Source organism: Culex pipiens, chromosome 3, assembly GCF_016801865.2.
Source record: "Culex pipiens pallens isolate TS chromosome 3, TS_CPP_V2, whole genome shotgun sequence".
In the NCBI taxonomy this organism is placed as follows: Eukaryota; Metazoa; Arthropoda; class Insecta; order Diptera; family Culicidae; genus Culex; species Culex pipiens.
In genome coordinates this window covers 71237699-71262570 of record NC_068939.1, presented here as the reverse complement: position 1 = coordinate 71262570, position 24872 = coordinate 71237699, and the positions used below count along the sequence as shown (strand labels likewise).

The window sequence follows — 24872 nt, the reverse complement described above, 5'->3', positions numbered from 1 at the left end:
TCATATTTTGCAATTTTTTTATAGTAGCATAACTGTAATGGTGTTTAAAGCAATTTGTGATGTTTTTCGATCTCGAATTTTGAATTTTCTATCATTTAAAAAACTCTGTTTCTTAAAGCCATTAAATCATTTAAGAGTTGAGTTTATCAAACATTAAACATTTTTTATATATATTTTAAGCTTAAATTTTCAGTATTCAAGAAATAATCTAGCGTGACGTCACGGTCTCGCGGACCACCCCCCTAGAGCGTGACGTACTTTATGGATGACGCCTTAGATAATATTTGATAAGAGCAATTCTCTCAGATTTCGGTCATTCGATTTTTTTTGTATTTTTTAATCTGGCTGAAACTTTTTTGGTGCCTTCGGTATACCCAAAGAAGCCATTTCGCATCATTAGTTTGTCCATATAATTTTCCATACAAATTTGGCAACTGTCCATATAAAAATGATGTATCAAATCTATATCTTTTGAAGGAATTTTTTTGATCGATTTGGTGACTCGGGACTACAAGGACTACAAGGAATACACTGAAAAAAATAATACACGGTAAAACAAATTTGGTGATTTTTAATTTAACTTTTTGTCACTAAAACTTGATTTGCAAAAAAACACTATTTTTATATTTTTATTTTCATGATTTTTTTTTGGGGACATAAAATGCCAACTTTTCAGAAATGTCCAGGTAATGCAAAAAATCTTTGACCGGGTTATGGATTTTTGAATCAATACTGATTTTCTCAAAAAAATCGAAATATTGGTCGCAAAAATTTTTCAACTTCATTTTTCGATGTAAAATCAAATTTGCAATCAAAAAGTACTTAACTGAAATTTTGATAAAGTGCACCGTTTTCAAGTTAAGGGTGCACAGCAACGAAGGAAGTTGTTGTCTTCTTATTTCAAAATGGTCAAACTGACGGACCCAATCCTGCAATAACGGGCATGTAAAATTAATAAAACTTTGTTGTAAATTACTTTGTGGACAGTACTTCAGGGGATGAATTTAAAAAATATTTCGATAGTAGGTACCCGTAGTTTTGAAGATACTAAAATGTCTGTAACAAAAATCTTGGTGCAAAAGCTTTGGTTGATGTGCACCGTTAAAGCCATTTTTAGGTAACTTTTTTGAAAATATTAGCAGTTTTTCATTTCTTTTAAATATATTTTTGAAAAGCTGAGAAAATTTTCTATGCTTTGCTATTCTGAACTTTGTTGATACGACCCTTAGTTGCTGAGATATTGCCATGCAATGGTTTAAAAACAGAAAAATTTATGTTTTCTAAGCCTCACACAAACAACCCACCATTTTCTAACTTCGATATCTTAGCAACTAATGGTCAGATTTACAATGTTAAAATATGAAACATTCGTGAAATTTTCTGATCTTTTCAAAGACAATATTTTCAAAAATCTTAAATCATGAATAACATTTCAAAAGGGAAACAATATTGAATGTTTAACCCTTTTGAAATGTTAGTCTTGATTTAATAAAAAATAAAGTTAAAAAATTTTTGCGACCAATATTTCATTTTTTTTTAAATCAGTTTTGATTCAAAAATTCATAACTCGTTCAAAGATTTTTTGCACAACCTGGAAATTTAGGAAAAGTTGGCATTTTTAGAGGACATAAAAACAGGTAAAAAAAATAAAAAATAAAAACAGAGTTTTTTTGCAAACCAAGTTTTAGTGACAAAAAGTTAAATTAAAAATCACCAAATTTGTTTTACCGTGTATAATTTTTTTCTGGTAGTTCTTATCCATACCTACAACTTTGCCGAAGACACCAAATCGATCAAAAAATTCCATCAAAAGATACAGATTTTTGAATTTTCACACATCATTTTTGTATGGACAGCTGCCAAATTTGTATGGAAAATTATATGAACGAACTAATGATGCAAAATGGCTTCAAAAAAAGTTTCAGCTGGATTAAAAAATACAAAAATTAAAATTAAAAAAAATAACGATTTCATAGAGAATTGCTAAATAGAAAAATCATACTTTGCATCATGTTTGGGACCCGTGGTGTAGGGGTAAGCGTGGTTGCTTCTCACCCAGTCGGCCTGGGTTTGATCTCAGAAGGTTGTAACCTACCGTTTATCACCTGATCGAGCAGATTATCCTTTGTCCGCGTTAACAGTCAGTTTGGCCATCCTGAATAAAGTCAGATTGAAATTCTCTTTACTACAATCTGTTAAATTCCACTACTCAAACAACACGCACACTATACAAAGATCATCATAAGATTGTCCATAGCCAATTGTTGGACGATCAATCCTGGTAATCCCCTGGTGCACACGATCTCGGTTAAGGCATTCGAGAAGAAAGCACATCAAAACTGACTGATGGAAATTTGGTCACAATTGTGGACAAGAAGGCTGATCGAAGAATAAACAAGGTTTAGAATTGCGCGTCCACCCTAACGACGCTGGATCTCACTCTCTGAAGCTGATAACTCCTTATCGCCGAACACCAGTTGAGCAGCGAAAGTTGAGATTGAGCCCACGAGGGAGAAGCAGTAAAAGCGGACATCACACTAGCATCGCTAGTAGTTATCGGTTGAGCGTCAAGCAGACTAGTGTTGCTTTTGGCTGGAGGTCCACGAATCTCGCTGGAAGTGTGATCGAGTGATAAAAAGAAGAGTGCGCGTTCAAGAAATCTGACCGATAGCGTGATTAGCCCCTGAGGGCATGTGCTTGAGCTGCGGTACTGTGTAAGAACAGCCGTCTCGCCACAGTGGGCAGTAAGAGCTGAGTCGAACATTGTGGAAAAACGAACTACGAGCGGATGAGGAAACTACTAACTGTTTTACGGAGGATTGCAATGCGGCGTTTTGAGTAGACGCACTGAACACTGAGATCGGTAAGCCAAGAACTCCACTTAAACGTCCAACTTGAAGATCGAGGGCTCATATTAGCATCTACGAAACTATTGGCACTACGCCCCCCGGGGCATGGCCTTCCTCTAACGTGGGATTTCTGCTCCAGCGCCTCTGACGAGACAGGAGAAACCGGGACCGACGTTTTACTTCACCATCCGATAGAAGCTCAGTGGATAAGGCGGGAATCGAACCCGCGTCTCATAGCATCATCGGGATCGGCAGCCGAAGCCGCTACCCCTGCGCCACGAGACCCACTGGCATTGTCTAATCGAAACAATGTGCCGCCAGGCCTTCTCTTCTATTCTACTGCTAAATTTTCCATCATGGCTGACCAAGCTGTGGTGTGGTTGTGGAGTGCGATGGGGACATCCTGCCGACGGAAGCGGCGGGGAATGCACCGGTTGGCCGGCGCAAGGATGCCGGTGGCCTACCAGGATTCTGCCCGGGCAGTTCACCGTTGGAGCAGCCGCCGTGGGATACTCTGACACTCACACAACACACTTAGGTTAGGCACGCCATCTAGTGGATAAGGACGCCAAATAGTTATTAATTCGCCAAATAGATGTAAGTACGTTTAAACAAGTCTCTCTGTGTTTTCTGTTTGTAAAAATTTGAATGTTTCTTTATTTGGGAGGGCTCGATTAGTAAAAATTGGTTCCATTGGAAACGAACCTTAGGTAGTTTGCTTCTCTGTGGTTTGGGGACGGGAAACCAATACCATTGCAACTCCTAAAACTTCTTTTGTACTGATCTCATGCGTGCTTCAGAAATGAGGGAGTGACAAGGTCTCGGTGGTATTTTTCGAAACGAGCCTTCCGTCGGACGAGGAAGTAAATGTTGGCCCTGGTCTAACCTAGAGGTTAGGTCGTTAGCTTAATCCAGGTGTAGGAGTCGTCTCCCTGGGTCCTTTCTCGGTGGAGTCGCCTGTAGGCCGTTGGACTAACAATCCAAAGGTCGTCAGGTCGAATCTCGGGGTGGATGGAAGCTAAGGTGTAAAAAGAGGTTTGCAATTGCCTCAACAATCAAGCCTTCGGACACCTAACTTCGAGTAGGAATCTCGTAATCGAGAACGCCAAGGCAATAATTTGAGCGAATAATTTGATTTTTTAAAGTAAAATATGGTTATAAAGTTTCAATAAAAATCGTAATAGTTTTGTGAATGTATGAAAAAAATTACAATCTCAATTTTTTTACAGCCATACCAGTGTTAGCTATTGGCTTATAACCGTCCCCAAAATGCCCAAAGCAGTCTCGTGCTTTGAGATTCGATAAAAATACAATAAATCAACTTTTTCGGAGCAAACAAATAATTAAAATATTAGTAAAATGAGTATGATACCTGTAAAATGAGTATGATAACCTGTTTAAGACATTCAACCAACAGCATAAGAAAAACACATTTTGGCGATCATTCGCGACTTGAGCTGTTCAAGCCTGTGAGAACACAGTTTTATCATCAAAGTGTTCTGCGCGCACGTTGTCGCGAATTTGCGCAAACACTTTTACGCGAGTCCAGGGTACGTCTTATCTGCGCTCGTTTGACTTGGCTTGGACCGGCTTATTCAGCTCGGACCGGAGACCGGAACGGATGCGTCCACGCGGTGATTAATACGTTGTCGCGCACAAGCTTATGCGCTTTTTTTGGGCGGGGGCTTTCCATGCGATTTTAGCTTTGAATGTTTGGATTGTGATTAAGGTTTGAGGTTTGGTCTTGGTGAACTGCATTCGCGGTTGATTTTTTATTTTGTCAAAAATATTGCTAGAAAATTTCAATTTTAATTATCTAATTTCTATAGTGTTTCTACAACAAATCGCACATTAATTTAGTGATTCGCCCGTAAATTCCAAGTACAAACCGAATCACCCTCCCTTATCAGACTGAAACCACGCCAAACCTTGCCTGACACCCACGCATCATCCATTAAAGCCGAACTCTTATCAACCGGGCCTCTCCACCTAGGTCACCTCTATAGTAGAGAGGCCCCAGCCGTGCAGTCTAGTGCGAGCCTCGTACTGTGTCGAGGGGTACTCAATCATAACGCCCCTAACGGGCTGCTACTCACTCAACGGGGCTGCTAACACATGTTGTCTTCTGTCATTTTCGGGGCTAATCACCAAAAGTTACTCACTAGCCGTGGCGGGGAGGTTCAGCGGATGATGTAAGGTCTGCGCTGACTTGCCCTCTTCCTGTCCGGTTGGTTTCAATGGATTGAGTTTTGTGGGCTTTTTTTACGAACACTTTTTCTGTTTCTTTGGGGATTTTCGTTTGCTGTTATTACATCGATTAGTTTGATGGATTGACACGATTTTGGTTTCGCATAAACTTCCTATCAATTATCGATTCCTCTTACAAGACATGGGTAGGCAAATGAGGGGAACCACGTCTTCTTCTTTCTACTTCTTATCTGACTTGATTCGGACAGGCTAGACAAATCGGCTCAGTCGAACCAAGCTTCCAATTTGAAGGCCACGTGGTTTATGCACCTGGAAAAATTTCGACACGTAAATTGCACAATATTTCGAAATAAGTTTTCAAAAGAACCACACACACAAATCGTACGATAAACGATCATCGCTTAACGCCCCTCGGACCGAAGTGATTAATAAACACACTATCGCACATTATGATTTATTTACCAACACATTTAATTTACATAATCAATCAAAGGAGTTGGCTTTCTAATCAAGCCCGTGCACAAGCGAAGATTTCAAACGCATCGCGAGACGCACTGAATGAAGGAATGTGTCCATTCATTGAATCTGCGTCTGCGTTTGCGTTTTGCCTCCACGTTTCTTACACCTTCGGCACACGTGTGTGTGATCAAGTCCAGTCGTCGTCGTCGAGAGTGCAAACAAATGACCATTCCGCGATAAACAAAATTATCATAAGCGTGCACAAAAGCCACTTCCCCCCTCTATTGCGATTGATTTCTCTCCGTGAATAATATTTTATTTACTCTAACCTCCAACGAAGGTGTCATCGGGGACGAGTATATCTTTATGAAGTCTTGCTAGGTGAGACTAAAGAGTATTTTGCTGCTGCTAGTATCGAGATTAGTTCTGCATAATTTTTTAAATCTCGTCACTAGTTATTGATGTTATTGAAAGTTAAGGTTGTTAAATGAGTGTGTTAGTTGGTGTTATGTTTTTTTTTGCAACAAAATTTTCTATTGCAAATATTTTTTAGAGTTTAAAATAAGTAACTGTGCCAATTTTTAGCCAAATCGGTTAAGGTTGAATAATTGCTATGGCTCATTAAAGTTGGTGAAATAAAATCTCTTCATATAAAAATTTCTTCTTTAAATAACTCGTCATGGTTAAATCAGTTGTTTGTTGTTTGTCATATAATTTCACATAAGAATCGCACCCTTGGCAGTGATCCTACACATTTAACGCCACCTTTTTTGATTTTGTTTTTTTTTTGATTTTACAAACTTCAAAGTTCAATAGCGACCCCTAAACTTTGACTGATATAGGTCAAAATTTACACAGTTACTTATTTTTATCTAACAAATCGAGCCAGGGAGTATCTCTTAAGATTTTCCAAAATTCTAAATTTTTCTTGTCACCCTAACGTTTAATCAACTGAAAACAATTTCAAATGCATTGTTCTGCCGATAACACCGACCAACAAAATTAATACGCAGGCTCTACTCGAGGGGAGGCATGGTTGTTCGCTTCTCCCACATATTTAGAAAAATTCAAAGTGCACGTGTTTCTAGGGACCCCAACTTCATGCTTCCCATCGAGCTGAGTCATTTTTGTCTTTTTTGTAGGTCATTGCACTGCATTGTTATCACTTTGAGCATGACTGAAGCAGTTTATTTTTTAAATTTTGGGAAATTTCAATGACAGTTCTGGTTTTTTTTTTGTTAGAAGTTGCAAGAGCTCAATATGGTGTTTATCATGTGAAAGGGAATTGCAAATTTCACTTTTTATTTTATGAAATTGCGCATTTCTCAGCTTGTATCGAACCAAAGCTAATTCTTTTTTGTGAACTTGTTCTACAAACTATTTTCTACGATGTGAATGCTTCGAAAATATATTTAAATATCATGATGTCATATGTGGGTCTCGTGGCGCAGGGGTAGCGGCTTCGGCTGCCGATCCCGATGATGCTATGAGACGCGGGTTCGATTCCCGCCTTATCCACTGAGCTTCTATCGGATGGTGAAGTAAAACGTCGGTCCCGGTTTCTCCTGTCTCGTCAGAGGCGCTGGAGCAGAAATCCCACGTTAGAGGAAGGCCATGCCCCGGGGGGCGTAGTGCCAATAGTTTCGTTTCGATGTCATATGGTCCAGGATTGAAAAAAAATTGTAAACCTTTTAGTTCAGCTGTATAGCTGTATTTTTATTATTTTAATTTTTATTAAAAATTTTAACAAGCAAAGCAAAGCAGTCCCGAGGCGGACGCAAAAAATTCTCTCCCCGTGCCCATACCTTCACAGTTAGGAGACCCGGGAGGCGGAGTCTTGTCGCAAAAAGAACGATACACGCCTGTGGATCCGTTGTCGAAACCGCAAGGTTTAAGAGGGCCACATTATAAGGTGTTACGTCGATTCCGTATGTAACAAACAAAAAGTTTTACTATCACCCAAAGGAAAAATATATCTCAAAATCTGTAACATTGGATTTGCTGCAGAAAATGTCACATTTTATAACATTTTTTGCAGCAAGCCCGTAGATAATTTTTGCCCGCATGTAAAAATTCCAGCGATCTGCAGTTCTCACCAACACATATAATGCTGGCCCGTCCCCGAGAAACACTCCAAAGAGAAGCATATGTTGGTGCTCTTTCACTCACTTATCATCAAGCGTCCTTGGCGCGGTGGTAGCGTGTCGGATCAATAACCAAGAAGTTGGTGGTTCAATCCTCGTTCTCATAAGTGTTTTTTTTTTGTGAAATACAACCAAAAAGCCGTCGGTAATGTCGATAATTGTCGGTAAGGGGCAAAAATGTCATACTCCTATATCGCAAAAAATGCATGAGGACAGATTTCATGCAGATTCTGATATACTTTCATGCCGCCATGCATCACAATCATGCGACTGCCAGTTGGGTGTACGTTGGTTCTTTGAGCTTGAAGTTTTTTGGTAATTACAAATATAGCTATAAATCTGATAAATTTAGCTTTGGATTTTTTTTTATTGGGGGTCAAATATCAGACAAATATTATACAGAGAAACTTCTTTTTATGCGGTGGCGTTACGCTTTTTGTTTCGTAGATTTCTCTAAAACCATATAATATTTTTGCAAGCGTTTTGTAAATCTGAACAAAACCTACAAATTGCTTTAAAAAATTGCAAAATTGTTGCGTTGTTCCAGAGAAGTGACAAATTAGAAATACGTAACGCATCGCGTAAAAAGAGGTTGCACTGTATTTTAAGTCTCTCAAGGTATAATAATAAGACATTTTATGGATATGTACATGATACCCATAGGATATTTTATGAAGAAAAATCATTTTAAAAAACGCTGTAAACGAAACTGGTGGAATTTTCATCAGTTAGTGTTGAATTTCACATTTTTACACATTATTTTAATAAAATTACTCAAATAATGGGTTGGCAATTACCCACGTCTCATACCTAAATTGACAACTGTCCACAACAGAGGAAAGTGTATTCTGAAATTTTCTAAATGTATATCCGTCCAAGACAGAATATCAACGAACTACTCCATCCATGTTCGCAAACATGATTCATATGAAAAATCAGCAAGTTGAGAAATAGACAAGTCAAATTTGATCAACCAGATTACATAATTACGTCAAAATTTATGATTGAATTTATTTTTTGAATTATATTGATATTTGACGCATAGTATAATTATAAAATTAAGTTATAATTTATAAAATGCCGAAAAACCATGAAAAACTTATCTACTTTAAACATTAATTCAAAGAGTTGCTTTTTTTTAAATATTGCAAAAACATACGATAATAAAAGATACATAAAGTGAAATAAAACAGCTACCGTAAACCGGAGAGTATCGATAGTGGAGTGTCAATGTCTTTATTTTTATTTTTTGCAAAATTGAAAATGCGAATTGAGTACGAAAGGAATAGAATGTAATCAGATTGAGATTGAAAAATAGTGTTCGAAGTAAACGGACTATATTTTTAGATTTTTTGGAGACTTTCGTGAATAGATGGTGACGAGCGGGAATTCCCGGGAAATCGACCATTTTTGGGCCTCTCGATTCCCGGGAAATTTGGTCGAGACTCCCGGGAAAAGTTTAAATTGTTTTTTTTTAATTCGTTGCATTGCAAATATCTCGATTCTGGGAAATTATATATAAGCTTTTTTTTACTTCACAAAAATTTTGCAACAAGCTTGTGAAACTTTTGAAAAATCACTCAGTGCGAATAAAGATTCGATAACATTTCAAACTACAATTTTGAGTACCAAAAATCACAAGAAACGATCTTGCATATGCAGATTCAGTAAAAAATAATAATCAAAAGGTAGATATAGTTCCTCATATAAAGAGGATACTGAAGTTAACGTTTCATAGAATAAGTATGGGTTAAATGTAACTTAATTGATTGAAAAGAAATTATTGCCACTATTGGTGTAGAAAAAAAACTCCCGGGTACCGGGAATTCCCGGGAAATGGCCAAATTCAACTCTCGATTCCCGGGAAATTGAAAATCTCGAGAATCGTCACCCTCTAATTGTGAACAATTTTAAATACATTGTGTTATTTTTTTTTGTTTTTTTTTATCAAAAATGACACTATTGGATTTTTTGCAATTTTATTAATTTTAAGACCAAAAATCGGAAACTGACAAAAAACATCAGGAAAAAGAAATTTATAATTTTATTGATATTTTACAATTTTTGGTAAAAAAAAGTAAATCTTTCCCAGTTCCTGAGGGGAACACCCTTGAAGAGTATCGGGGCCGGCATTTACAAAGCGGATTCAGTGGCAGTTTTTAACTCAACTAATGTTAACATGTTAAGATTAATGTTAACATTCCATAAGTCGCCTTCCTAAGGTGTCATTGATAAGGTCCAGCTTTTGACGATGCACTACCTTCCCTTTACTAAGCAATCGAATCCAGAAGAGAAACGATCACCAGTTGTGTAGGTCCGAGTCGGGATTTGAACCCCGATCTACCGCTTACGAGGCGGAAGCGTTACCACTAGGCTACGTGACTCGGTCAAAAGCATAACTGTAAAAATGTATAAAGCATTTTGTGTATGTTTGACGAAATGAATAAAAAAATGAATGGAGAGTCGAGGGACAAAAACCTTTTATAATTTTTGTATCAGCCTAACAAGTTTAAAATGATATGGAAACAGAAAATCTAAAATATTTGTTTAATGTATTGGACACATTCCGCCGTGACGTTGCAACGCTTTGACTTTTCTTTTTTCAGTATTTCGGCTGTAACTAAAAAAATACATTGAAAAGGTACATATGTTATTACAGATTCGGAAAGTACATTAAATTTCCTATAAGAAACAATGTTGAAACATTATTTTAAGCGAATATTCTATTTTTGAGAGGGGAATATGTAGCGTGACGTTGCAACGCGTGACTTTTTCTCAATCCTGACCCAATTCATGTTTCGCCATTAACTCTGCTCTGTTAAATGGCAAATTTGGAGTTCTTCTTCCATTTCTAGTGTAAAATTGGCCAACAAATCGAATGCAATCATTAGTTTTTCGAAAAAATCAAACCTCGATTTTTAAAGACCATTAACATTTCGTGACGTTGCAACGCACTGTTTTTGAAAACAGGGTTTTTCGTTGCGTTGCAACGTCACGAAATTTTAGTTTCAAAATAAATCATAGTTTTTGTTAGTTTGAGCAACTTGAGATTATGATTTTATTATAAGACATTAATAGACAGTACAAGGACATGTGAATTGATTGGCCCGCCCATGTTAGACCCCCCCCCCTCCCCCTATACCGCTTTCACAGTAGCAGTACGATATACGAAGTTTTCCAAGCATTTTCAAAGTAAAAAAAATATTTGTATTATTCCATTATCACGAAGGACAGCCACCCCCCCCCCCCTCCCCACTCCCACCTCCTCTATCCATGTTATGGGGCGTCCATGCATTACGTAACGCCGTAATATCAAGGGGGAGGGGGGCGGGGTTCGAGGATTTATACAAAAAAAATGTATCGGAAATGTATTACCAGGGGGTGGAGGGGGTCTAAATATATAAATGTTTTGTTACGTAATGCAAGAACGCTCCCTTAATATTTTAATCGTTTTGGGAAATTTATAAAACACGTGGAAGTTTTAGAAGGGAGGTATGGAGCTTCAAGTTTTCAGGAGGGCAGAAATTTTTAACTAAAGTGCCCATATCGTTTGTTGATGGCCCCTAAGGGGTGATCTGCAAACAACGTAACTTATTTTGTTGACTTTTGTGCTTTTTAAATTAAACAAGCTCTTCCCGGCAAACTTCGTCTTGCCCTTTTTAATTTTCCTGACGTTTAATGCTTGTTTGCTAATTCAGCCTCCTGTGATCAAAATTTGATTTTACGTTACTTTTCCCATACAATCTGCAGACCTTCCGGAATCGGTTCCAGAGTGGCCAAAGTTGTTACTTTTTGGCGTAAGAACCTTCCTTGGGCTTATACGAACCCAACGCAACAAAGACCACCTCGATCCGACTCTCCGTATTGAACTGATTCGCTTTCGAACAAAACCGTCGAATTTTTTTATATATATAGAAGATTTGAGGAAATAATAAAACTGTTTACCTGCGCAACATAACATTTTTAATTGCGAACAACTAAACTTTACATACAACTTATTTAGGTAAGGGTTCGTCCAACAACAAAGTGACAAACGTTTGTAAAAAAACAATCGAATCACGTGATTATTATTGTTTGGTGAATTTCATCGTAAATTGACCTACATAAGGGTGTGCGATAAAAAAATTCGTTGCGTTGTATTAGAATGAACCCTCACATAAATCAGTTTATCATAAAGGGGCAATCCAGTAACCACGTGATTATTTATTTGAAAGTTATAGAATTTTTCCCCATTGTGAACATCGGTCTCTTTTGATTTACTCAACAAGTTTTATAAAATACCTACTTTTTTCGAGTTGCTACAAACCTAAGTGACGGAATTTGTGAATGACCCATGTACAATTTTTCTGTAAATAGGCTCGAAAACATTATATAAAACATATATAATATTTATTATCCTTTGATCTCCAACAATCAACTACGCATACACCTTTTTTGCCATGTGACCAATATGATTTAAAATTTCGTGACGTTGCAACGCAAACTTAAACCTGTTGTAACTTTGGATCTAGACAACCAATTTAGTCGCTCTAGGTTGCATTTGAAAGCTCTTTCCAAGTACAAAGAGCATCCGAAATATCAAAATGATTGAATGTTTAGTTTTCTGTTGACATAAACAACTGTCCCTTTTTCGTGACGTTGCAACGCAATAAAATGGTAAACTTACACTAGTTTGAAAAAATACTTAACTTAAGATAAACTGTAAATCCATGACATTTCCGTTTAGTACATCCAAAAACCTACAAAATGCAATTAAAAGAATAATTTTTGGATTTTATTTCGCTGAAAACCAGGAGTTTTTAGAAAAATGTTTTAAAACGCTGATTTTATCACAAATTGTTGCATAACTTAATCAACTTGTACATAATGATATTCAAAAGTTCAATTAATGAAAACCATGATTTTTGAAGCTTCAAGTAGTCTAGAATCGAGGAAAAATATCCAAATAGCTCATACACGCTTTTCAAAATTTCATCCTAAGGTGTACATTGCCGGAGAATGTGTCATTGGCATTTTGAATTTTTTGGATTTTAACCCTTTCAGGCCTGAATTTTTCTGAGCTGTGTTATTCTAAAATTTTGGTATCAGTACTTAAATTTTTACATAACTAAACAGAAACAGGCAAAAAAAGTTACATTTCATTATTGGACGTTCTGGGTCCTCCAAAGTGTCCTGTAATACAGATCTTGGAGTCTACCACCGTAGCAACAAGATTCTAGCAAGTTTACGATTATGGTTCATATTCAGTGATGTCCCTGGGACCCCTTGGCAACACTCTGAGCTATGTGAATCACTTTTGTGATGTTCTGGGTCCTCCAAAGTGTCCTGGAATGCAGAGTGTTGCCAAAGGGTCCCAGGGACATCACGGAATATGAACCATAATCGGAAACTTGGTAGAATCTTGTTGTTACGGCGGTAGACTCCAAGATCTGTATTCCAGGACACTTTGGAGGACCCAGAACATCCCAAAGGAGATCCAAAGGGATCGAAGTGGTGCCAAATGGTCGCGAGGTTGTGGCTGGTTATAACTTAACTTCATTTGCCTGGAAAAATCGTTGTTAGCTTGATTTTTATTCAAAAATTTCGGAAGATTCCAAATTTCAGGTTTTCAGGATGTTCTAGGTCGTCAAAAAGGCCATTAACAACCACTCAAACATTTTTTCCTAGGTAGAGAAACTCATAAATTACAACTTTGCTGAACAATGTTGTATGTTTTGAGCACTGTGTGATTTTATACAACCGAATTTCGGTATGGGTCATATATAAATTTAAAACACATATATAAATTTAAAACACATTTTCATGTGAATTTTTGAAATTTAATAAAAAAAAACAATTTTGTTTATGGCCCATTTGATGTACTTAATTCAATTTGGCACACTTTTAATCTTAAACTTGTAAGAAACACAGTAACTGTCAAAGTCATCTTGAAACAAACCTTATTGATTTATCAATAAATGTGGAATATATCAAAATTCCATCGAAGTTTCTTCGGATTACGGTTCTTTTTTTAATTTTAAAGAAAGAAATAAACTTACAAAAATCGTTTTACTCTCAAAACGTTTCAAAATTCACCTTTTAGTGATTGGTGCTTTCCTCACATTCATTCAGCCTTCAAATGTACACTCTACAAATTATGAATTTAATATCAGAATTCTAAAGCTAACTTAAAAACTCATCAAGTAGCCAAAAATCAACTGCCTTACATAAAATATAATAAATATACCTACGATAGCAAAAGGATTTTAGAGTACCTTTCTAAAAATGTATAACATTACAGGTTATCTTATAAAACACATCCATTTTACAAATTTTGCAATTCTAACCAAAATTGTTTTTTTTTTAAATATTCGACTTATTTCAATAACATCGTCAGTAGGGGTGACTATGGGTTAAAAAACGATACACCTCTCGTAATTTGTTAATAACAAAAACGAAGTAAATAACAGCTTAGACTTAGACAGCTACCAAAACGAGATTTTTTCAGCTATGTCATCTTAAGAAGTCCCCTACACAACCCTTTTAACTGAATTTAGTTTTATTGTTTTATTAAGAAGAACCCAAGAAATGGTAAAATCCGTAAAAAAATGACTTTGACCCAATCTCAACCCCCAGACCCAATGTCAATAAATGTCACTGACAATCAGGGTTACCAGGTCAAAATTAGAAAAATCTGGCAAAATATTGATTAAAAATCTGGGAAAATCTGGCAGACGAAAATTTAACAATTTTGAGTGTTAAAGGGGAGGGGAAATTGAATTGATTCAAAAATTTGTAGAATTAAGATGGTTTAACTGATTTTATGACCTCAAAAATATTTAATTTACATCTTCTTTTTGAAAATCACATTCTGTTTTTGTTTGATTTTCAATTAAATAAGTTTATTTTAATTAAAAAATATGTTTAAAATGGGCATAGTGTTAAAAATCTGGCAAAATCTGTCAATATCTGGCACAGAGAAGAGTAAATCTTTATTCTGGCTGACACTTGAAAAATCTGGCATTCCCAGATTTATCTGGCAACCTGGCAACCCTGCTGACAATATTAAAAAAAAACTAATAGGAACTCGGAGCGAATGACACTGATTTGGACAAAGTCGTCCAAGCCAGTTCCGGATATCAAATTTGGTGATTTTCACTATTCAAACAACTTATTCATAACAGGTAATAACTTAACAGTCTTGTTAGCTCTAACTTCAATATTTGCTAAACAACTTGTCAAAAAAGAAAAAAAAAATCTTGACTAACCTGCATTACCCAAAAGCTTGGCGACGGTACAATCTGATCGCCTATTGTATCCATAAACGTCCAACCCAAACGGCGTGGACGACAAATGCGCAGCTTCTCTTCACGATTTGCTACACTATGCAATAACTGCAAACAGATCACTCCTTCTTCACCTCGTCCAGTCGAGCAATCCCTTCAGAAACACACTCACAATTGTTGATGTTAATTCACAACTCTCACTTTCTTCTTCGATCTTCCCAAGCAGTCTTCGATGCGTTGAAGATCTGGACCACCCGTTTGCTTCAGCTATCCATTTATCATCCAGCACGTAAAATCATCACCCTTAATTTGGACCTCCTCACAAAACTCTCTTCTCCGATGGTTTCTTCCCAGGAGGTGTAAACTATTGAGCAGCAGCCCTAATGCTATCAATCACCGGCTTGTTTTCATGTTTTATGCTCAATTTGAACCACTTTGAACCACTTGAGCGCCGAAAAGAAAGGTTGTTCCGCCTGTGTTCAGCACTCTTCTTCTCCGGATCTTCACTCTGTCGCTACTACTGCCAGGGAAGTTACCCTCTTCCCTAATGACGGCGGTAAATTGGCCACATCAAAATCGATTAACTTTTTGTTTCTTCAGTTTCACACCTATAGCGTTCCACCGTTCTTCCGTAGCCTCCGGTTACGTAGTTGCCGACAAACGTCTGCAGGTCACCAGCTTCTTTCAGCTTCCGTGAGCTGTGTGATGTACAGGTACAGCATCCGCTGATCCACGCTGATCCGCACGCACGTGGGCGTAGACCTTCTCTCTCTTTCTCTCCAAAACGTGCACGCGACAGATTTAAACGCCAGCACAAAAATGAAAAACACGAACTCCTCTTCCTGAACTCACCGCAACTACGGACACGTGTCTGTGCGCTGTGTGTACGAACTCACCGCCAGTCGAACCGACACTGAACACCGGCAAGCCGCCGCTTGGACTTCGTAGGTCTCCGTAGAGTCCCCGCGAGTTCAAAAAGTGAGCGGCGGCTGAAAAACGGCACAAAACAGCCGCCCGAGCGAAGTCGACGAAAGAGACCCTCGCTCACCTGTGGCGTATCACCGCTCTCTTTCTTGTTCTGAGGTGGTGGTAGAGTGGTCCCGTTTCAACTGCAGCCGTTGAACGCTGTACGTTAGAGGGGGAACACTAGATCGTTCAGGTGAGACTTCATTCAGACATCGCGGCACGCGTCTTGTCTGTGGTGCCGTTTGATGCGTGTGGTGATCTACTGGTGATGCGCGCGTGGAAGATGATCTTCAGGTGGGGATGCGGTTTGGCTCGTCTCTTTTGAGAGGGGTTTCATTAAGTGTAACGGACCGCTTGTTTTTTTGTTTTGCATCTTTTTGGTGGGTGGTGACCACCTGTTGTTAAGTGTAGTATTGGTGGTTTGGTTTTAAATTTCAGCATACGTTTGGTGGACAGCACTTTACTCGAATCAGTTTTTTTGTTTATATTATTTAATCTGAAAAAATCTCAGGTTATTAGTTTTTGAAACTCGAGATAATTAGAATTGAAAATATCGAATTTTCCAGAAAAAAAGTGGTCTCCACAATTGAGTATAAAAATCGATGATTTGTCGTATTATTAAGTTTTTGTTGGTTAAATGATTATTCTACATTGAAACCTGCTATGTGACCAAAATCGATATTTGGACACTTTGGTTTTGGCAATTCTGAGAGCCGATTCAGACCTTTATTTTAACATTCTCTTGCTTTTCACTGGTAAAAGCAGTTGTTTTAAAACAAAAAAAAGTGCATTTAAAGACTAATTTACCTACAACAGCAAAATACTGCCTCCAAATTGCCTGTTCCATATTTGTGGGATGTTAATGTGCCTATAGCAATTGTGGAACACCTGAATTTAATTGACATTTTCACAAAACAGTTATCAGACCATTCATAAAACATAACTATGCTTGAAATTCATTGGTTTTATTGTGTGAAGACATTATTTTGTGAAAAAAAGTTCTCCTAGATAGAACCAAAGTTTGTTTACATCCGTGAAAAAAATGTACCGAATTTGTGGATTGACCCTTGACAATGTTTTTCTTTAAAAACTTGAACTTACAAGAAAAGCTCTCACATCGTCGCCGTCGCACGTGCATTCTGGGCCAAATTGAGTTAAGAATGCCATTTCGGGCAGCTAACAATGCCTCACCTTTTGACCTTGACAGATCCCCAAAATTCGATTTCAATCCTGAGATATTCAATAAAAACCGAAAATACTCCGTGCATTTTTTTCATCTTGTCACTCTTTGAAAATTGATGTAAAAGCGACAACTGGCCAAAGGGATTTCAGGTCAGAACGCGTTTGACGCACGTACAAGTTAGACTACTGTAAACATGTGTAATTATAACTCGGGACTCCAGCAATCACTTTAAAAGCAAAACTTCAACCAAACTTCGGGACAATGCACAGAATGGTCAGCCAAACAAAACGTTTTTGTTATTGTTTATATTGCGTCACTGTCCCGCCCGTGTGGATCAATCGGACCGCGCACTGGACTCACAATCCAGAGGTCGCCGGTTCGAATCCCGCGGCGGGCGCTCTAAAATTCTTTGTGTAAATATGGGTATTCGGCGCCGTCGCTCCGTGCCATACTTTCATACACTTAGGAGCCCAGGGCGGCGAAGTCCTTGTAGATAAAAAGGAAGACACTAGTGGTTGGTACTAGCAATGGTGGCCGACAGCTATAAAGTCAACTTCGTTCGTTCGTTATATTGCGTGCTCTGTATTCAATTCAAGGTCAAACATTAAAACGCGTTTTTCTCGGAACGTCGAAATGGCGGATGCGACAAGATAGTACAACGACGTCGACTGAAGATTTAAGTCTAGAGTTTTTTTTATTAGGTCCTATAAACATATGAAAGACAATAGTTTATTGGTCCTTTTCAAAAAAAAAAAACTCTGGAAGTGAATCATAATATTCAATTATCGATTTTCTATGTTTTTTATTAACACTGACCGATCTGTAAACTGTTCCGAATATGTGGGATGATCGAATTTGAGTTTTAAAATTGCACTTTACATTTTTTTGGAAAATCCGTTTTCTACTTAATTTTGCGATCTGGACCACTGTGGAATCTTTAGAGAGAATGCGATTGAAATGGAAAGCAAACAAGTTTTTTATTTAAGCTTGCACAAAAATACAATTGATTTTGTGTTTGTTTTTTGTATATAATGTTTGATACTTCAAACTTTCTTTGTTTTTGATAATTTTCATGCCTAAAATAACATTTAATCTCTACGATTCTATCGGCTTTTGCTTAGGTTCAAGTTAGGAAAAGAATTGTTTATTTAAATAAAAAAAAATCTTGCTACAAAAAAAACTATAGTTTTGCTGCTGCCAAAAGTTTTTATTATTTCATTCCTGTAGTAAGACAAAATCATTTCAAATGTCCAAAGAGGCTTGTCAAGGATTTCTTTTTACGTTCAAAGGAAAAGTGTTTAATTTTCTTAAGGCAACTGTTATTCGTAAAAAAAGAAAAGGATATTAAATTTTATTTTTTTTCTGTTCTCATTCGTGACTATAACTTAGAGAAGTAAATGGAGGCAACGGTTTTATCGTTTAAACCATAAAAAAATCAATGAGATTTTTCCAAAAGTTTTTGTTGTTGCCTTTTTTTACAACAATCAAAATTAATTTCTCAACCGGTGAGTAATTCTCCTCCTGTGGGAAGTTTGGCTATTGTTGGTGGATGTGGATGAAATAGAAATCCAATGTTTTTAAACTTGTTTGCAAAAGTACTCTCTTTTGATTAATTTGAGAATGTTAATTATATTAATTTCTTATATTTAGTTCATGGGAGTGCAATCATGAATAAAAAATAAGCATTATATTTTTTATGTTATCAGATTAAAACAGATTTGAATGAAAATAATATTATTTCAATCAATGTTTATGAGTGGTTTAATTGTTTTAAACGTCAAAATTATTATTGTTTAAAAATCTCCTTAAGCTATTCTGCATTCAATAGTGCGTCCATCCCGGAATTTCCCGGGACAAAAATCCCGGGATTTTTCCAAAACCAGGAATTCCCGAATCCCGGGATTTTTTTTATAATTTGTCCCGAAAAGTCCCGAAAATGAAAAAAAATCAAATTTTGGTCTGGAAATTCAGATTTGGTTGTAGGGAGTAGATGACAAGTTGAATGCATAGTAATCGATAAAAAATGTTATGCATTAAAATTTGAATCAACATCAACATATCAGCATCAATTTGGCTTTTTGTTACAAATTTATTGTTCTTAACCCGGGCATGGTCTTCGGGTCTATATGACCCAAGAGCATGATAAAAGTTATCGTAACTTTTGACCTTTGGCACTTACAGAGCTGAAATTTTATGACTTTGTGTATCTTACCAAGACACACATTTGAGCCAAAAATGGACTTCCGGTGGCCACCGGAAGTGCCCCCCAGAAAAAAAGTCACACTTATGGTACTCGGGTCTATATGACCCAGAAATGTTTTTGGCTGCCAAAATTCGGAACCTTGACCGATTTTGGATGTCTTGGCCGCAAATGAAAGGTTAGAATGTCTACTTTGCGATTCCGACTAGCAGAACCGGTTTTGGGCACTGTGGCCACCGGGAACCTGCTACAACCGAAAAAAGTCCTTTTTGAGGCCCCGACTTTGAGGACCTGTATCTCCGGAACGATAACACATAGCGGGTTGCTTCCAGTTGCATTTGACGGGTAATAACCTCAACTTTAAGCTCCCGTAGAGATGATTTGTCAAAAGTGGACACCGGTTCCGTTAACCCGGAACATCCGAAAAACATGATTTTTTCAGCTTTTGTTATAAAATCAACACATTAGTAAATTTTTTCAACCGGATTTTTTGTAAATCATTACATACGTACACTACATACTACCCCTGACTGTTTGGGATCGTTCCGGCCAACTGTGGCCAATCCGGAACCGGTTCCAGGGTACCACCAAAACGGTTCCAATAATGGTATCGCTAGAAACCCGTCATGTTGCATATCAAACTTCATGAAATTGAAAATTATGACCATCTGAGGTCATGCCGATATCCTCTGACTCAACCTGGTCACGCCGGAACCGGTTACCGGTGGCCACTGGGGGACACTTCCGGAGTATGCAGGGAAGCATATCATGCGACATATCAAACTTCATGAAATTGAAAATTATGACCATCTGAGGTCATACCGATAACCTCTGACCCAACTTGGTCACTCCGGAACCGGTTACCGGTGGCCACTGGGGGACAATTCCGGAGTATGCAAGGAAGCATATCATGCGACATATCAAACGTCATGAAATAGAAAATTATGACCACCTAAGGTCTTGCCAATATCCTCTGACCCAACCTGGTCACTCCGGAACCGGTTACCGGTGGACACTGGGGGACAATTCCGGAGTATTCAAGGAAGCATATCATGCGACATATCAAACGTCATGAAATAGAAAATTATGACTATCTAAGGTCATGCCAATATCCTATGACCCAACCTGGTCACGCCGGAACCGGTTACCGGTGGCCACTGGGGGACACTTCCGGAGTATGCAGGCAAGCATATCATGCGACACATCAAACTTCATGAAATAGAAAATTACGTTTATCTGAGGTCATGCCGATATCCCATGACCCAACCTGGTCACTCCGGAACCGATTACCGGTGGCTACTGGGGGACACTTCCGGATTATGCAATGAACCCTACCATGCGACGTATCAAACTTCATGAAATAGAAAATTATGACCATCTAAGGTCATGCACATATCCTATGACCCAACCTGGTCACGCCGGAACCTGTGGCCACTGGGGGACACTTACGGAGTATGCAGAGAAGCATATCAAGCAGGGGTGCCAGTTTGCCAGATAAATCTGGCATTGCCAGATTTTTTGAGCGCCAATTAGAAAAAAATAATTTTCTATTTCTTCCTCACATTGTTTTATTGACGTATTTTGTTTATTTTGTGAAGTTTTAATGTATAAAAAGTGAAAATACACAGTTTTTGAACAAAAAAATACTTATTACTTTGAGAAAAGTGGCTTGCCAGATTTTTCCCAGTCTTTTTGCCAGATTTTTTACTCTTCAGACCTGGTAACCCTGATATCAAGCGACGTATCAAACTTCATGAATTTGAAAATTATAACCATCTAAGGCGGTGGTCACCAAAATGCGACCTGCGGGCCGTATGTGGCTTACCGAGGTCTTCTGTACGGCCATCAGGATGGTTTTGAAATTATTTTGGAATCCGGACCACTTTGCGTTCTCATATGAAGTTCGCTAGAGAAATCAAGAACTAAGTTTCTTTAAAAAGAAAAAATATGTTTTTTTTGACGAAATAACCATAATTGATTTCAGGTTTCTACAATATTTATAAGGTCGTGGGAAGTAATAAACTAGTGGTGCCTTATTTTCCTGAAGAATTTATAAAACGATTAAATTACTAAATTTGGAAATAATGAATATGAAACATTCATTCCTTTAAAAATATAAAATTATGAATGTGATAGTGTGACAAACACTTTCTATTATCTGGGAATCACGTTGCTAAAAATACTAAGAATAAATAAAAATCCAACAGTTCTAAACATCAGATCACTTTCTGACTAAAACTTGTTAGAAATATTGAATTAAGAAATTATAAAATATGTATTCCGAGCTAATATTTTTTGGTTCAATTTTGTTATCCTAAAAAATCGACAGAACATAAAAATTCTATTTGATTATATTTTTGATTTTTTTTTGTTTTTTGTGCCCTAATCTTTGATTCAAAATGAAACGAGAAGATTGTACTTCGTACGAAAAGATCTTAAAAAATTTCAAAATCATTGAAAAAAACACTTTTTTATCTTGTTCAATAATACAATTTTTTCGAAGCAAAATAAACTTCTAAATTTCAATAAATATGATTTTTTCCTATAACATACGAATAATTCAAAACTTATTACTGTTACTTCAAAATTCACTCAAAAAATCATTGAAAAAAATAGCAAAACATTCAAAGCTTAAATAGAACAATCAAACCAAATGTGTACGCAAAACCAAGAAAATAATTATCAACAAAAAAAAGTTATTATAAATATAACAAAAAAATATATATTTTTCAAGTGAAATATTGTCGAATTGTACAACAATTCTTGACTTTTTTTTGATAAGGTACTCGTTTATCTCGACTGGGACAGTTAATATGGCTGTTTTCGGCTTAGCAGTCGTAAATAATCAATCAAAAACGATCCGTTTTTGTTCTACTTCCGACGTTTCGATGTATTTGACATCTTCTTCAGGGATTCTACAAAAACATTAAACATAGAAACATAAAAATAACCCAAGAGCAAAAGCTGTCTAAAATCTTACAGAGCATAATCGTTTTATCGTCTGGGGGCCTAATTAGTTGGGCATCAACGGTCAGGAAATGGAAAAGGGGGGCTAGCATCAACCTGCTGTAAAGAAGGTCGAAATGTAAGAGTTGGGAGAGTAGATGGACACAAATTAACATTATTACTGGCACGAACGACTGTTTTGAACCACTTTTCGGAAACTTGCAATCAAACTACTAAACAGATCGAAAACTTGTGTGGGGGGAAACAAATAGTGGGTTAAGGTGGGGAGAATGGGAGTAACTACTACTACTACTACTGGAAGCTAAGGTTTGGGGCATGTGTTTGTGAAGACTGTCTCGATCTACACATCTTCTTCACTGTATGCAAAATGCCGGCGTAGGTGCTACTAATACCATCAACATCACTCCGTTTGTTTACGGTGTGATCTGTGTTGATGATATGGCACATCTCTAAAACGTCCAGGGCAGCTGAGCGGCGATGTTGATCCAGGACCTGCGTGTTCCCCAGCTCGAAACTATGCTGCTCTTCGATGGTGTGTTTCAGTACGGCCGTGTACTCCTTCATCCGCTGGACCTCGTACTGGACCGTGGGGCTGTAACAGTTCGGACTACTCCTCAACTCATCCAGTTGCCAGCATTGAAAACTTTGAAAACGATATAAACGATGAAAAGCTTGGAAAGCTCCTATTGGAATCCAATGAACCCTGTTAAATAAACTTACGAAATCACGAAAAAATTTAGTCTACTTTTAGGCGATTTTCGGAGCCCACGGAAAACAAATAGATTGTAGCGGGATGAATGTCCTATGTCACAAAAGTTTTTAAATAAACATAGGACAGTTATGCAAAAACAAACAGGGTAAAAGAAACCGAAAAGCTACGATATCTTACATGTTGTAGGAAACATCGGTAGACAAGCTACTACAAAAGAGTATAAGTCGAGCCAGCAAATATATGCGCCAGCATTCTCGCGCCAGTATTTGAAGCTCAACTTGACAACGACTTGGCGACGAAGCGTCGATAATCGATGCAGTGTGATTTTTTGACGATTTTTCCGATTAAAATTGATGCTGAATCGACATATTTACGAAGATGGAAATGACGTCCTGCCTTAAAGTAAACCCTATACCTTTCTTTAGTAAGAAAGGCAAAAAGTAAATCGTTCTAAAAATTGATCGGGATTGCCGATCGATGTCAAATTTGTTTCAGATGCTCACTCATGGTCTGTACTATGAATGTAGCAAGAAATTTTGAATAAAATCAGAAATGAAAAATGTTGGCGAAGTTCACCAGGTGGGCTTTTACCTTTTTTTAGGGATTTTTTTTCTTATGGTAGGTCAATCAAACGGCTCTAACTCCAGAACCATATTATGAATCTGGATGAAAATTTGGGAGGTTGTAGGGCTCAAAAAATGCAATTTTTGAGATAAATAAAAGATATGAAAATGAAAAAAAATTACCATATTTTCATTTGAAAACTGTGTATTTTGTTGAAAAGTCTGGCCGCATCCGAAAACAGATGGATATTTCGAAATTTGCACGGCAACTCGCCCAGGTTCAGCATACTAGCTTTCATCTGCATTTAGAAGAATCGAAATCGGATATATGGGAGCTGAGAACGGCGCGACACAAAATTTAGCAAAATTTTACCACATACGAACATCACTCGACCTCCACGGAATTTATTTTCTCAAAATTCGAGGGTTGGAGATAGACGAGTTCTGTCAAGGTGAATCGATAGAGCGTCAAAAATCGATGCAGTGTGATTTTTTGACGATTTTTCCGATTAAAATTCATGCTGAATCGACATATTTACGAAAATGGAAATGACGTCCTGGCTTAAAGTAAAACCTATACCTTTCTTTAGTAAGAAAGGCAAAACGTGGGCAAGACCTTTGGTGGTCATAATTTGCAATTTCATGAGGTTTGATATGTCACATGATATGCTTCCTTGCATACTCCGGAATTGTCCCCTAGTGTCCAGCGGCAACCGGATCTGGCGTAACCAGGTTGGGTTAAAGAATAGCGGCATGTCCTTAGATGGTCATTATTTGCTATTTCATGAAGTTTGATATGTCGCATGATATGCTTCCCTGCATACTCCGGAAGTGTCCCCCAGTGGCTACCGGTAACCGGTTCCGGCGTGACCAGGTTGGGTCATAAGATATTGGCATGACCTCAGATGGTCATAATTTTCTATTTCATGAAGTTTGATATGTCGCATGATATGCTTCCTTGCATACCCCGGAAGTGTCCCCCAGTGTCCCAGTGTCCCCCAGTGTCCACCGGTAACCGGTTCCGGCGTGACCAGGGTGAGTCAGAGGATATTGGCATGACCTCAGATGGTCATAATTTTCAATTTCATGAAGTTTGATATGTCGCATTATATGCTTCCCTGCATACTCCGGAAGTGTCCCCCAGTGGCTACCGGTAACCGGTTCCGGAGTGACCAGGTTGGGTCATAGGATATTGGCATGACCTCAGATGGTCATAATTTTCTATTTCATGAAGTTTGATATGTCGCATGATATGCTTCCTTGCATACTCCGTAAGTGTCCCCCCGTGTCCACCGGTAACCGATTCCGGCGTGACCAGGTTGGGTCATAGGATATCGGTATGACCTCAGATAATCG

The 24872-nt window shown here is 37.7% G+C and overlaps 1 protein-coding gene across 1 annotated transcript in view; it reads right to left on the bottom strand.

The window, feature by feature from the left end:
• LOC120419526 (dendritic arbor reduction protein 1-like) overlaps nucleotides 1–15849 on the bottom strand; it is a 200997-nt gene extending 185148 nt beyond the window's left edge. Inside the window, exon 1 of the mRNA XM_039582238.2 lies at nucleotides 14908–15849. Within this exon, the coding sequence (XP_039438172.1) occupies nucleotides 14908–14961 (54 nt within the window). The 5' untranslated portion in view covers nucleotides 14962–15849. The remainder of the gene's footprint in view (nucleotides 1–14907) is intronic.
• Nucleotides 15850–24872: the final 9023 nt, after the last annotated feature.